Source organism: Parasteatoda tepidariorum, chromosome 8 (genome assembly GCF_043381705.1).
Source record: "Parasteatoda tepidariorum isolate YZ-2023 chromosome 8, CAS_Ptep_4.0, whole genome shotgun sequence".
In the NCBI taxonomy this organism is placed as follows: Eukaryota; Metazoa; Arthropoda; class Arachnida; order Araneae; family Theridiidae; genus Parasteatoda; species Parasteatoda tepidariorum.
Genome location: NC_092211.1, coordinates 72952485 through 72968464, shown reverse-complemented (window position 1 = coordinate 72968464; position 15980 = coordinate 72952485). Strand labels below are relative to the sequence as shown.

The 15980-nt window shown below is 29.3% G+C and overlaps 1 protein-coding gene and 1 long non-coding RNA gene across 2 annotated transcripts in view; one reads left to right on the top strand and one right to left on the bottom strand.

Moving 5' to 3' along the window:
• Positions 1–60: 60 nt before the first annotated feature.
• Positions 61–3111, bottom strand: LOC122271532 (uncharacterized). The gene is made up of 3 exons (XR_011637551.1): positions 2532–3111; positions 210–275; positions 61–128 (listed from the first exon to the last, which is right to left on the bottom strand). It is a non-coding gene; the product is annotated as an uncharacterized lncRNA (long non-coding RNA).
• An 828-nt stretch (positions 3112–3939) lies between these two features.
• The window catches only part of LOC107437136 (membrane metallo-endopeptidase-like 1), a 31898-nt gene continuing 19857 nt past the window's right edge, over positions 3940–15980 (top strand). The window contains exons 1-7 of the mRNA XM_043053166.2: positions 3940–4053; positions 5814–5924; positions 6665–6706; positions 7977–8030; positions 8850–9002; positions 10854–10934; positions 13534–13727. Of these exons, the coding sequence (XP_042909100.2) occupies positions 5837–5924; positions 6665–6706; positions 7977–8030; positions 8850–9002; positions 10854–10934; positions 13534–13727 (612 nt within the window). The 5' untranslated portion in view covers positions 3940–4053; positions 5814–5836. The remainder of the gene's footprint in view (positions 4054–5813; positions 5925–6664; positions 6707–7976; positions 8031–8849; positions 9003–10853; positions 10935–13533; positions 13728–15980) is intronic.

Genomic DNA, 15980 nt, shown 5'->3' with positions numbered 1-15980 from the left:
AACATTTTTCTTTTAATTTCTTAGTTTAAAAATATTTAAAAACTTTATATTTTAAAATAGATAGACAAATTCGTTATTGAATTAAAAGATAAAACAGCTTCTGATAGAGCCATCGACATATAAAACACCTAAAAATGTAATCATATCATGTTATAATAGACCTAAATAAACGATAAAATATTAAAATCAATTCAATTTTTAATCTTTACCATTTGTAATAGAAGAACAATAGAAATTATGCACCTTATTGTTTTTCCAAATCGATACTCTAAAAACTGAAAATAAAGAAATTTTATAAGAATTTGAAATGCAATTTTACGAAATGGAAATTAACTACACTGGGGAACAAAGTCATTTTTGCTTTATATTATATGAGATTTATTAATAAATCATGGCAATTTTCACGTATTGATTTCAAATCTGAAATCAATTTCTCTCTCAAAGCTGCAGCTTTTTTTTTTTAAATAAAATATTTTATTTTGTCGAAATGTACTAGATGAAAAACACGTTATACATTACAGGGGGTCACATAAATATTGCAATAAATTTCTAGGGCAGTTAGGGCTCATCATCAGGATTAAAATTGAATAATAACCAGTTTCCGGAAAAGTAGACATACGCTGCTAGTGGTGCTTCTCTATTGTGAACTATTCTTCCTGTGCTTCCGAACTAGTCATAATATGGAAGCCCCTCTACCTGCTTACAACGACATTTCCAGGCATGGGTTCCTAATGATGCATGATGTACCCTCACACCCCTTAAAATTTGTCGCAATATTTACGTGACCCTTTTCATACATAGCGTCTTTAAACACGTACATTTCGAACAAAATAAGCTAAAAATGTCATTTAAAAAAACTGCAGCTTGGTTTTTATGGTTTCTTATGCCATGCTTTAAGGTATCATGACAAAATTGCCACCTTTTACCACATTTACCAACTTTTTTTCACATATTATAAAACCATTTAGTTAACTTTTCCAAAATCATTTCCAAAGACCTTCGGTAAAAATTAATGGGCATATTCTTATAGTTATGACCATATTTTTTTTCTCAGAAGGAAAGTAACTGCGAAATCAGTACAATGAATTGGTGAGTGCAGTGAAAAGATGTTACGACTAATTTATTGATATTACTGTATCGATATTACTGTATTTTTAACGTTTGAAAAGGAATATGATTTGAGTCTCATAATAAAGGTTAAACAAATTGAAATTTAATTTTGACTGTATTTAATGATACAAGATTAGACCTTTTGTAATTGAAATTGAAGAATAATTTTCAAACTCAAATAATTGTTCACTGAAAAAAATGAAGTTTCACTCATAAATTTTGTTTAATAAACTCAACAAGCAATATTTCCTTACTTTTTTTTATTTTAAAATTCAAAAAAAAACTATATATTTTATAACAGATGCTCCTTTTTGAATTCATATAGAATAAAAGAGTGATAACTATTAGATCTGAAATTTTTTAATTTAAAGATAATTAAGAGGAGAATATTTTGGCTATTAAAAAAATCTTTTTAATACCATTTCAGAACACACTGTAAAAACATCGGTAAATTTGGGGAAACAAATTGTCAGCTACTGTGGTAGTATAAAATTATTTATTTCATAGAATAGTTTATTTCATAGAATAAAAAATTAGTTGCTTATAAAAGGACACCTGTTTTTTTAGCAGATAAGTACTGTTATTTAAACGAGAGAGAAATTTAACAAACAAATTCTGTTACTTTAACAAAAAAAACACTTTAAAATAACAATATCAGCATCATGGTCGATGAGAGCCGAGAGCAGACTTCACACGACCAATCAACGTTGGGATTCGAACCTGCGTCACCAATTTCGAGGAATAGTCCTGTGTTACCGATGCTCTAATTTTCCCCATGAAAAAAAATCTTTAATTGTGTTTATCTTAAAAGTCCTATTGAAATCATAATTAATTGTAAAAACATTTGAAATTATTGTGATCCACACTTTTGAAATTGTCTGGCAACTTAACCTAACAGAATATTTAAAGAAACTTAATAATCATGTAGAGTATCCCTTTTCACAATAAAGTAGATTCGCAATTTTATTTATACGATTTTAAAAATAAGAAAAAGCTGACAAAAAGTAAGAGAAAATAGGGAAAATAATAATGAAATGATTTAAAAAAAGATAAAGTTATCATACGGTAAGCAAAACTGCGGGGCAAAAACTAGAATTTGAACTATGTGTTGCAATCCGTTTATGAAATACGGAAAAAGCCATTACGTCATTAAAGCAGCATTAGCCAATCAAATATACAAAGAAAGTACATAAAAAAAGGAAATATTTTACATCTTGCTGGTAACGGTTAAAAACACAAAAAAAATCTGTATTTTCCTATAAACAGTTTTTTTTTCAGTAAAAAACATTTTTTTTATAGAATTCACAGTAATTTTCAACCATCCACAAGCATGGCAGATATTAACATTTCAACAACACAAAGTGATTTTATTATTTTAATTACTAAAATAATTTAAAATATTAAAAAAAAATTATATTTACCTCATTAACAGTATAAACGTTAGTTTGAAAGTACACAGGAACAAATATCCATGATGCTAAAAATATTCCTACAGAAAGTGTTATAATATAGGTCAATAACGTAATGCCATATTTATAAATTTCCACTGGCGTCGATAGAAAAGTTGATGGCGATATAACAGTGACTACAAGGGATAAAATGGCTGGTACTTTTGACATTTTCTTACCAGCTACTATAAATAATTTAATTGTATTTTGATTCTCGCCAAAATACCTAGAGGCTATACCGATACCTGCTGAAATCAAAAGGGATGCTCCAATTATTACGTAATCCGTTATACCTAAATAATATTTCAAAGTCATTTTTAAAAGGCTAATATTTATCTTTCGTTAAATCGAATTTGTCTCAAACATTCCAAAGCTGAAATAAGAGTCAGATGTCTTAACAAAATAAGCTGTCGGATAAAATTTGTTTGTAGAGAAGCATCAGTCCAATAATTACCAATAAATCTTTATCGTTAATCAGGATGTTTTTTGTACGTCACAAAGTTTATCAAAGAGAAAAATATCTAAGCAACTTTCTTATCCAATGAGTAAAATTAACTGAAAGTCTTCTTAAAAGCTGGAAATATTCCCATTCTATTTTCAAATGGTCAGGGAAACACTTTCACTATTTTTTTTCATTGCATAATTTTTTTAAAGTCTTTTGCGATGTTATCGTATTTAACAAGTTTTCGAAATTTACTAACAAACAACGTGTATCTAAATTCAAAGCTATATAAAACTGTAGTTTTTAATTTTTGATACAACTAAAAATAAAATTAATTGTAGATTTTAAGTTTATTATATTTTTTAAAAAGAAAAATCGTCACACGTTATTTTTTTCAACATTTTTCTTTTAATTTCTTAGTTTAAAAATATTTAAAAACTTTATATTTTAAAATAGCATACTGTCACTTTATGGAAAATATATTTAATTAAAATATCTAAATGTTTATGCTCCAAATTTCATGAGACTATTCTTTTTTCTTTCCAATTTTCAGAGAAATTGAAAAAATTGACTCATGTGAAAAACGCAATTACGACTTTTGCATCACTTAAAATTCTAAGGGGCAAACATCTCGCGTTCCAATCCCAACTAAGCATAATCAATTCCCCATTTAAAAATAATAACAGCATTATTTTGTAAATTAATAGAACAAATTCATAAATTTTCCATATATTTGTTTCGGGAGCGTTACAAGATATACTTTTACGTTACAAGATATACGTTAGAATATGTTCCTTCCTTTTATCTTTGTACCATTATAACAATTCGGTGCATGTATCAGGCAAAAGTCACTGACTTTAAACTGTCACTTACTTCTACAGCTGTAAAATTTCATCTTTAGTTCTCATATTGCTTTATCTGCCATACGCCATCTCATATTCTATTTCTTTAATGAGAAAAAATATCATTTGTTGTGATTATTTTTTATTGACATTGAACAGATTCACTGGTCGCTCTATGGACTAGAGAAAACTATTAAGCGAAAAATTACAGGTAAAAAAATCTGATTAACAACTTCAATTTATTTATTCGTTTATTTATTTTTGATGACTATGGTTTAAAATCGAAATAGCTCAGACTCAAAATTTGCTAACTTTAAAGTCAGCGGAATGAGATTTTTTTTTTTGTAATGGTTTTCAAATTTGTATCATTTTTTTATATAAAAGAAATATTATGCTTCGGAAATTCAGGGTTTAAGAGCCTGCATAGACAAATATAAATAAAACATTAGTTTATTCTAGCATATTTTTGATTTAGAATATTTTTAAAGCTTAAATATATTGTGTATGCAGCTTTATGATGCTATTACTCATTCTAATGCAAATTTTTGTTCGTTATTTATTATAGGAATACATTTTGATTTTAATTTGACGATTATTGTGCTAATTTGTCATATAGTGGCCATGGAGATTTAGGTATCTCAATTTCATGACATATGGCATGATAGTAGAAACTTGCTTAGCATTACGCACCGACCTCCTTTACTTCCAAAACAAGCAGGTGGCAGTTGTTCTGAAACAAAGTTGCTGCTGGAAATGAAATCCAGCTTCATAATGACAGATCTGTGCTTTAACCACCCTGTTATCGTCATATTGTAATATGTCGCTTATCATGTTTAAATGTCATATTATATATATACGTCAGTTAATATGCTTTTATGAGTTCGGTTTAGCATAGTTACTAATATTTTAAAGATTGTTTTTTTTAATTACTAAAATATCTATTTAAATGTTTTACCATTGAACTCTTAACTTGTTACTTTAGGGGATTTAATACACTGCTAAAATTTTCATTTTAAAATTACTGTAAAATAACTGGCACCAGTCTGTCTATCAATTTAACGGCGAAATTTACGGTTTGAATCATTTTTGACCATTATGGTTTTAAAACGGTTAGCAACTGGTATCGTTAAAAAAACATTAATACAAAACTATACGGTTATACAATCACTTACTATTAGCATTGTTACAAAACTCTAAAAATGAAATTTAACAAGAGATTAGAGTTAGCTTATGGTAATGGACACTAGAATCAAGATGAGATGTGTTTTGTCAAATGAATTGTAGAACATCGCTTAATTAGTCTACCCGGTGTTGCCATCTATCGTGAAAGATAGGAAATAGCTATGTGTTTTGAGTTAAGCAACTCTGACATTCACCTATCTACAATGGGATACGAACCACCGTTTAGCTGGTTATGAGATTGACAAATATACCATTTCGGCTGTAGTATATACCAGCTGTAAGGAACTAATTGGCTTTATAAATTGGGTCTGTTTGCATGGATAAAATTCTAGTTGTTTAGCCGCATTAGGTAAAAACATTAAATAAACTATTTTTTTCGCAGTTAACAGTTTGAAACCGTATTTTTATAGTTATTTGACTCTTCAATTTAAATATGGGAAAATAACTGTAAATCGTTATTTAACCATTTTCCCAGAAATTTCTAAGCATATAATATTTAAGTTGAGATAGTGAAAGCTTACAGTTGAACAATACATCGTACTTGGTATGATTTAGAGACAATCAGTGAGTCCCATAATTTAGGTTTTAAATCGAATAATTTAAAATAAGTTTTGTGTAACCTAATTATTATAAAATATCGCTGCAAATTAGATAGTAAATTTAAATTTCTTGTTAAAAGTAATATAATCAAATAAAGTCAAAACAGCGTTAAACATTTTTTCCGACTCTTGCTAAATATTGTGAAAAAAATATTTGCTGATCATAAAAAGCTCGCATTTGTTTTTTCAGAGAATGAAAAGTAATCCTAAACTATGATAAGTCGATTCTTTTGGAAGTGTGGAGTTTATTGGATGGTTTCTGTCAGTGTAGCAATTTTATACTTAGCCTTCATTCACAAAAGTAAGTATTTATTGAATTTAATAAAAAAAAATTTCAACCTCCGTAAAAAAAATTTAAGTAATCTAAAAAATAACAGTTTTTATATTTATTCATAAATTATTACTTAACTTTCTTATTCCCCGTAAAAACAGTTAAGAAGAATTTTTAAAATGAACCTAACTTTATTTTAAATTTTAATTTTCCTTCTCTTTTTTACAAATTATTTCAAATTACTGGATGAAATATTATTTGAGACATGTTTGGATTTTATTCACACTAAAATGCAAAAGTTAAACTAAATTATATTGCAGACATTATACTATGATTTGAAGTCGATACTAAATGAATAATTGTTTTGTTTCTTTAAATTTTCTTGAAAAATTTCGCAAAATTTTTTAAAAAAAAAACAGAAAAAACATCGGTAATTATATGTTTTTAACAGTTTATTTATATTACGAAACAAACTGGAAACATATATTACCGTATTACAGGTAGTTATATATTATGATTTGAAATATGTATAATATCTAAAATACATCTGCATCACGAATCTAAATTTCCAATTTTAAATTCTCAGGGTTAAATAATAATGTGTTTTGTCGAAAGTACATTAACTATTTATAAATATAAAATACGCTATATTTGAAAAATTAATTATAGAATAAAAATAAATCCTTTTTTGGATAATGTCTAAAAATATTTTCTGAAACGAAACAAGTGATGCGCTTAATAAAACATAATTTTGATTATTTTCTTCACAGAAAATATCAACTTGTTGAAAGAAAATGATGTGTCAAAATCAGGTAAGTCAACACTTAATAATTAAATACATTTTCACTGAATATATAACAATGCTCAACAAATAACAACGTATTTGATTTGTCAAATCATCACCCCGAAAAATATGGTTATGAATCAATCTCGTTTTATCTTGCAACGCTTCGAAAGATAGTTGAACTTACACTGTGAAAAGAAATATGGTGAAAACTACCAGAATATGGTAAAACCTGCCGTGTTTCTGGTTCTATGGGAAAATTAAAAAGCACGGTATATTTTACTAAAATGCTTTGGTGATGACTTTGGTATAATTAACAATAAAATATTGTTTAAAAGTATGGTTTAATATTTGGTAAAAATTTGGTAATTTTATCATTATATCATGAAAAGCATGGTAGAAAAACTTCCTATTCGATTAAACTTAAATTTCTTGAACTTCATATTTTTACTAAATGTGCAGTAAGAAGAACAACTAATTTTGAAAACCAGAATTTCTGGGAAACCATTACTATATGAATGGTTTGAATAGCGTTTATTTTTGTTTTATTACCAGAATTATATTTTTTTCATCATAAATCTCTTAATCATGCAATATAATAACCATACAGTGAATTTTTTTCCCCGTGTAAATGATAAAGCTACTTGAATTTCTGGGTCAATATCTCTTAAAAATATGATAGTTTTACTATCAAAAATTCATTTTCTTTATTACAATATTTACAAAGATAAAAAGCAGTTGTTTACATGAAACATTACCACTCGATTTTGCAAAATCATCACCATAAGAATAAATACTAAGTTCTCTTATTATGCTTGTGATACCGCCCTGTCTGAATACCTATAATTCTTAGGAGTCCTAGACTCCTACAAAAATGGATGTCTTGCCTTCTCCAAGGCTAATTATGTACTCCGTGCGGTAGTAAACAATCCACATGTATACTTGTACATTACGTCACCATGACGTTGGTGGCATGATAATGGTCTTCTAGTTTTATTAACTATTTGTTGATTTTCAGATTGGTATTAGACTTGAAAAAATAAACGTTTTAACAGGAAAACAAAATCTTAATAAGAATTTTAATTATTTTGTTTTCCTAAAATTCCCTGATATTTAGACTCCTGTTGGAATACAAATCCTTTTAATGTCACTTAGTGTATTGCATTTCCTATAAATTAAATTAAAGTAACAACAATTTAGTGATAATATAAATTAGTGATAGTGTAATTTAATGTAATTTTCAAGTGCAGCAGAAATATGATATTCAAAGAGTTTGTACTATTTTTTTTTTTTTACAGAAAAACTTATGTCTTGCAAGGATGTATGCTTAACAAAAGAATGTATTCAAGCAGGTAAAGTTTTTGCTAAAAAATATCTGTAACTCCTTTAACAAAATAGAACGGAAAAATAGCAGCAACAAAAATTAAAGCCACTTATTGCCTCTTATTCTCCAGCAGATTAATTTCAATCTGCATTACTTATATTTCAAAACTAATAACGTTATGTTAAGTTGTTATGGACGCATAGTACGCAAAATAAAAAATGGAAACCCTTTATAACTTTTGATCCAATTATCGGATTTCATTTTACCAAAATGTACCCTTTACTGATTTAAGGAACTAACCGAAAATATGCAAATTTATTTGATCTGATGATGATTCAAGTTACAAAATTAGGTGCAAAAATGTTTTTTCTCTGGCAAAAATACCTTTCATTCCATGGAACTTTTACTTTAAAATTATAGGAGAGAGCCGCAAATCTGGAATGCTTAGTCACTATAAGTTCTTGAAAAATAGATATACAAAAAAAAATTCTGCATAATTCTGTAACTATTGATATAATGTCGAATCCGGTTTCATGTGTAATCGGAATTTTGGATATATGTCATAGACAGAGTGGTTCTACGATCATGAGACAAACTTATAGGCGAGGGGTGTGACCGTACTGAAAAAGGTATCTATTACACAGGTAACTTTTTCAAACTTTGATTAACTCCGTTGTTTCAATTCGGTCAAAATGTACTTTTGTTTCGCCGCTGGAGTAGCCTAACCAACTGCATTGCACTTCGTAAATTAAAAAAATTAATAAATATGATAATGTTCAATTTTATAAAATTCTTTACATAATGTTTGCTTTTTTTCTAAATGTTTTATAATACTGTTTCTTCGAAGCAAGTAGCTTGTTAGAAAGCATTGATGAAAATAAAAGTCCGTGTGAGGACTTTTATTCCTTTGCCTGTGGAAAATGGATGGCGAAGTTTACGGAAAATGAAAACCATACAATGATTGAAGCAATGAAAGAAAACCTCAAAGCAGCTGTGAAAGGTAAACTTAAAATTTATAAATTAAAGATAAGATTTAAAAACTCGGTTTATGTTTAAATAAAGGTAATGTTAAGAAAATCGGATTCTTTTGCCTTCTCTAATCGTTAGTCATCAAATTTATATAATTGAGAATCCTTCCCCCCACCGACCACACTCAACCGTCAAAAAGACATGTTGTTGTTTTACATGCCACCTGCCAATACCAGAAAGCTTGCTTTGGGAAACCAAGCCAATTTAAGGCAGGAAGTGCATTTTTTGCATTTCATTGGTGCCATCTATGGCAAGAATAAATACCACTTCAGCCACACACACGTCACATCCCGTTTTACAGGGCGGACCTATCCATACATCCATTCATTCATCCACAGATTGTACTTTTGACCATAACAAAAGAACAATCAATCTGCAATTCAGTACCCCCCGAGGTATTGATTTGTCAAGTGAACTTGGAGGACTTAGTGACCCCTACAGATGTAACGTGCACCAGTCATCATTTATACACGGGGTTTCTTCGGCCGGCTTCGGATTTGAACTCGAGATCTCACGAACACGAGCCGAACGTCCAACCAACCAGGCTATCCCGGCAGTCAAAAAAGTATGACATAGACCTGTGTTCGCCAAGTCAGCGATCGCTCCGGTTAACTGACCTTGGTCCCTCCACAGAGCTTATAATAGTTGTTTCGGTTATTGGCCAACAGTATGATCTCAAAACGGTACGGAAGTTTAAAAGCTTCGTAATTTTGACGACCACTGGTATAGACTAATAGGAATTTTCGAAATGTGCTTTTAGTCTTCTAATTTATAAATGTCGGTTATTTACTCAAATTGATAATTTCTTTAGAAACATGCAAAGTACAAGGCCATCAACCACTTAGAACGGAAGAAATATAGCTGTAGAATATAGAACTTTAACAAATCTTTATTCAATACAATTATGAATATAGAATTCTGAATTTATTCAATACAATTCAATAAATCTAATGCAATTATGAAAACAGCATAATTATGGTAGTTTGGATTATACAGCTATCCCATTATTTATTTATAAGTAGTATAATACATATATTTTAAATACTATATATTTGTCTGTTTCTAGTTTCTTAAAGAAATCTTTATTTTGCGTGTTCTACGATAATCGAATATTTTTAAATGATCAAAAGTTGTTTTAATAAGTTTTAATTATCATAAAAGCAATTTTTTTTTAAAAATCTAAAAAGAAAGCAGATATCTAATATTAGGAAATTTTAAAAATTATTTGACCAAAATTACTAATTCTCCTGCTTTTATTGATTTAAATTGTAGGAAAAAATTTAAAAGCTTCTAATAGTTTTCAGGCTAAATTTATCCAACGACAACGAGATTTATCCAACGAATATAATAAAGGAACGTCAGAATTTTTCTCTTTTTTAAATGTGTAGAGCCTTCGAAGAATATATTCTGTCATCAAAGGTTCATTGAAATAAGCAGAGAAAACGAATACAGTCTACTTTTTTACAATGATAAAAAAGTTTAATTTAAATTAATTAGAGAAAAAATCAGCATATTCAGTAATTACTTCTAATCATTCTGGCAGATATAAAGAACACGAATATTTATGTTTATGTTTATGCTTGTATCCTTGATAAAGTCACGAAGAAATTTATTTTGTATACGTATAAATATTAGTAAATATAGATTAGTAAATACGTACAATAAAGTACGAAATACATATCTTCATGCTCTTATTTGTAATTTTTCACATTCATAATGAAAAAATACAAGAAAATAAGCATTAGAAGTAGAAGTCATATTTTAATATTAATGGCAAATAAAGGAAAAGAGAATTATATGTAAATATTTTTTAATCTTTCAGAAGTTATTAATGAAATTGAAGATTCCTCAGAAAGTTCAGCTGGAAAACTAAAAACCTTGTACGAAACCTGTGTCAATTATAGTAAGTTTTTGAGTTGTAAGTTTGATAGTAAGACTCTCTCTCTCTCGTTACACTCATTCATTAACCAGAGTTTATTTCTAGATTATTGCTAAAGATAATTAATCCTCAGTCACAACAGTTTATCACTATTAGACTAGCTATACTGCTCAAACGTTAACGGGAGCTCTGCGCTGGATGACAATACGAGTTTCAATTGTTTCCTAGGCACTAAAAACAGAATTTCTGGTTGCATTATTGATAACAAAATTTATCGAATAAAATTACCTCTTTCTGATTAGCAGGAGTGCTCATAAATTTTCTGCAACTCCCTGCTTGCTAACAATGCAGGTTTCATTGTTGCAGGGGCCAGCAAAATTTATATCAGTAGTTAAAAAAAATAGAATATATCGACTGTCCATATTTTGACGAATCTCCGACAATATAGATTGCTCAAACATCAATTAGAGCTCTATGACTAATATAAGTACAATTAAAAATTCATTTTTAAATTTTATCTCAAAACTTGTCACGATTTTTCATACATTTCGAGCACTTTTCAATCTAAACAAACACAAATCTGAAAAGAAAAACAATATTAAAATAGAAGTTTCATAAAATGCTTTTCCAAGTAGACAAAAAAAAGAGGAAAATTTTTTTATTTCTGTTGACCTAAAACAAAAAACGTATGTCACAATCATTTCGTGATAAATTTTTTTCATCCCCGAAAGTAATTCCATTCATGTCCTTCGGAAGTTAGGCGCTCTACAACTCTCGATGATCAAAATAAAACAATTTTCTTCCTTTTAGTACACCTAAGAAAAGGTAGTTTATAATTTTTCATTTTATTGTATTATTTCATTATTCTTTCAAAGAAACAACAGATGCATTTTAACGCATAAGTAGAAATTAAGATGTAATTTTATCTTTTTTTCTCAAATGCGGAAGATTTTATTTGATTTGTGCTTTGCGGAAGTTCTTCAATAAGAGTGTTTATAGCTGACACTGATTGACAAAGGACTTCCGCACTTCTAACTAATTAAAGTTCTTTTATTGATCATGATGGTAGTTATCTAGAAAATATTTGAATAAATGTATCTTAAACATTACAAACAATACAAAATTACAAAGTTTTGTAGAATTTCTATTAAGTTTATTTACAGAGTTTTGAAAGGAAATATGTCAAATGATAGTAAAGAAGAAAAACCTACCTTAAAAATCAAAAATGTAAGGTATTTAATTTCTTCCGGCCTGGTGGCCGAGTGGTTAACGTGCCTGACTGCTGAGCCACTGGTCGCGGGTTCGAATCCTGCTCAGGGCATGGATGTTTCTTTCTCTCTGTGTTCTATGTCCTTTCTCCTTTGTGTGTGATTGTGACCAGCTTTATAAACGGGTTTGTGGTTGTGTGACGTGGAGGACGCTGCTCCACCGCCGTAGCTTCACCACAGGTGCCCACTCGGTAACGAGAAGAGAGTAGCAGTTATGGCATTTCTGTGGCCATGGCACAAACCCCAAGTGTCCGCCATTAAAAAAAAAATTATTTTGATCCCTTCGTNTATATATAATTTTGAATTCAGAATTTTTTAATATCAGCACAAAGTTTTTATTCCTCTTAGTGAAGTGTGCTACTTTTTAAAAAAAAAGTAATGTAATGAGCTGTAATAATACAAAAAGAAATGTAGTTTGTGACGACCACTGGGAACTACTTTTAACGTTAATTAAGGGAAGAAATAACGTTAAGACGTAACTAATTTTTGTTTGTAAAATCGTAATATGATTGATAAAAATCTTCACGGACGCAATAAGAATTCCCCTGTGGCCAAGCGCTAATAAGAATTGCGTATTGCTTACATTTAAATTAGCTATTATAAATACTAGCCAATTTATCTGTTTGGTCACACCTTCAAAAGCAAATATACATTATGACATTAATGTTAAAGCAAATAAAAAAGATTTAAGCATATTTACAAAATTGAATGTATTTAATAATCTCTTGGCATTTCCTAAATAACCCTTTAGTGAAAGGCATAAAAAATTTAATGTTAGCCAATTCTCAAAAAAAATTTTAAGAATAGCAAAATGGCTGATAAAAACATGAATACATATTTCATTACAATTTCTTTTGTTTAAATATATCAATTTTTTTATTCAAAACCGTTTTGAACATGTTCAAACGGTTTTAGCAAAGGAACAGTTTGTTTATAAACGGTTTGCTCAAAACACAGCTAAGTTCGTTCCCAGCTACACTTAAGAAAAACGTAGTTGTAGCTAACTACGAAAATAATGTAGTTTTTCCGACCACAGACTTTCCTCACTAGTGGTTAGTCAGATTTTTATAAAATGTTTGCTTTTTCTTTATTTCGATATTAATGCACTACCTTAATAGATATGGAGATCTGACTTCATTTTTTACAAGGATTTTTAAAATATATAGTTATAATAATGATTAATGAACAACTTGCATATTTATTGTTTTCAAGATATACTTTTTCCTACTATCCTAGAATTATACCCTATCCTATTTTTACTACGGAGGCAAAAATGAGCTTTTATCATCGATGAAAATTCATTGGAAATCTAAGATTTAAAATTCCTTTTTTTGCTTTTTATTCCTAATTTTTAGGTTCTTCTGAACAGAATGCAATACCATCAGCTTTATTGTTTCTTGAACGTCTAGGAATTGAAGGATGGCCAAACTTAGCACTTGATTTTAAATTCACAAATTCTACACTTGAAGAAGTTCTGGCCATGTTAATTAGCCACAATGAATTTGCTTTCATGTATTTCCATAACTCACAAGACTTAATGAAATTTTCCGTAAGTTTCAGATTATAATAAATTAAAACAAATTTTAAAAAATGGCCCACAATGTTTATAAAAAAACATACTTCGCATCAATGAATTACAAAGTTGTTATTTAATAACCTGTTTTTCACAGAAACTAAACTTTAACATCCAAATACTATTTAATTACTTGAAATACTAGGGGAAAATATACTAGAGGGTGCCCCTTGGCGAAATTGGCGACTTATGTATGGCGCTATTCCTGTTTGCGCGGAACGCCGAGGTAACAGGAATGGTGGCCAAAACATAATGATATTTCAATTAAACATTGGAAAATTTAAATAAAATATCCGCCAAAACTTGCAATAAACCCAATATAAGCAAAATTAATAAACCCAATAAAAGGATTTTGAATCGAAGCAAAACTCAATGGAGTAGGCGCAGAAGGAAAAGGAAAAAAAACGACTCACTTCTTCATTAAGCTTGGATATTCTCAGATTTAGGTGCACAGAATTATCAAATAGCAGTTAGATACTGTCTAAATTTATCATGAATAGAATCTGTGTACATCCATCGCCTCATAAATTCGACGAAATACGGATCGAAAATGGCATCTGTAATACCGGACTAGCGGTGACATTTTTTTCTTAAATCCCTTTTTATGACTGTCCATATACCTCCGATCTTATTGACCAGATACAAAAGTAACCTTACCAGCCGGTATCCAACGTAGAACTAACGGACTTCTGAAATTACATATACCGTTGAACATTTAATAATAACGCTAAAATCTAAACCAATCAGAATCACGATTGGGCTTCAATATCGCCCAGCTTGGCTATCAACCACGATCACAACTTGGCGAGAATCAAGGGGCACCCTCAAATATAGTCTACCCAAATACTAACTATACTTGTTAAATAAATAATCCCAAGAATCTGAAGAAGTAATACAGACTTGATTAAAAACTTAATTTTCTTCAAAAAGTTTCTAGGTGATAATAAGGTCAACTTGTTTTGCGCTCTAAAAAGTTGGCGCCCATTTTCAAGACTTCACAGATGTGAATGAGGAAAAACAAAAATGATTTAAAAAAATATAAAACGTAAAGTTGCCAACGGAAAGGGGAAAAATAAAGGCGAAAAACAAAACTAGAAAAACTGTGGTGTAGTCGAAAATAAACACAAAAATGTAATAAACATAAAAGGCCAAAATAAAACGAAAAACTATGACCGAGACAGGCAATCAGAGAGAGCCTTGATATGACTCTCTTTCATTTATTTATTTCTTCATTTTAACCCTGGGCTACCGCGATTTTTCTAGTTTCGATTTTCATCTTTATTTTCCATTGCTTTTTAATTGACAACTTAACGTTCTCTCTTTCAAATCACTTTTTTCCCCTCTCATTCACGTCTGGCAAATCTTGAAACTTGGTGCTTATTTTTGAGAGCTTGATGCATATCAATATTTATTGCCCTCTTTATATTTTTTAAGCCAAAGAAGTTTTTATTCAAGTTTACTAATTGCTTTTAATTACACTATTTTATTGTTTGATTACTCTACTTTATTATTCCAATCACGGTTTGAGGTGTAATATACACGGAGAAAAAATTTTGGTTTAATTTCCTTACTTCTTGGTAAGGACAATTCTGAAAAAAAGAAACCGTAATTTTGGCTGATAAAACCAAAATATACGGTATTTAAATCATTCATTTGGTAATTTTTTCATTCGTATTGTAACGATTTACCGGAAATTCTGACTTTAAATATTATAGTTCTTATTACCACGCATTAAATTATAAATACAAAAGTGAAATATAAACTCAACCTAATAAATGGTTTTTATGCATTGCTCTGAAGTATCATGATAAAATTACCGAACTTTATAAAACAAAACCAAAAATCATTACCAAAGCTCTTCGGAAAGATTGCCGTGGTTTTAAGAACGCTGAAAATTTATATTTAAGCGAAAAAAGACACAAAAAAAAATAAATTCAGATGAACAACTATTGAGGAAGACAGGATTGAAAGAATAACACTCGTTATAACCACACACACATATATATATATATATACATATATATATACACACATATATATATATATATATATACATATATATATACATTTAGAAATATAGTTGCAAACCTCGGGCATGCTGGTTAGGTTTTAAGAGCACAATGGATCAATTTCTCAAATTCATTTAAAAAATAAAGTTGCCGAAATTGGGTACTTGCACTTCAAGAAGAAGATCTCGGGATACCCACACACGTGACCTATGACGTCAGC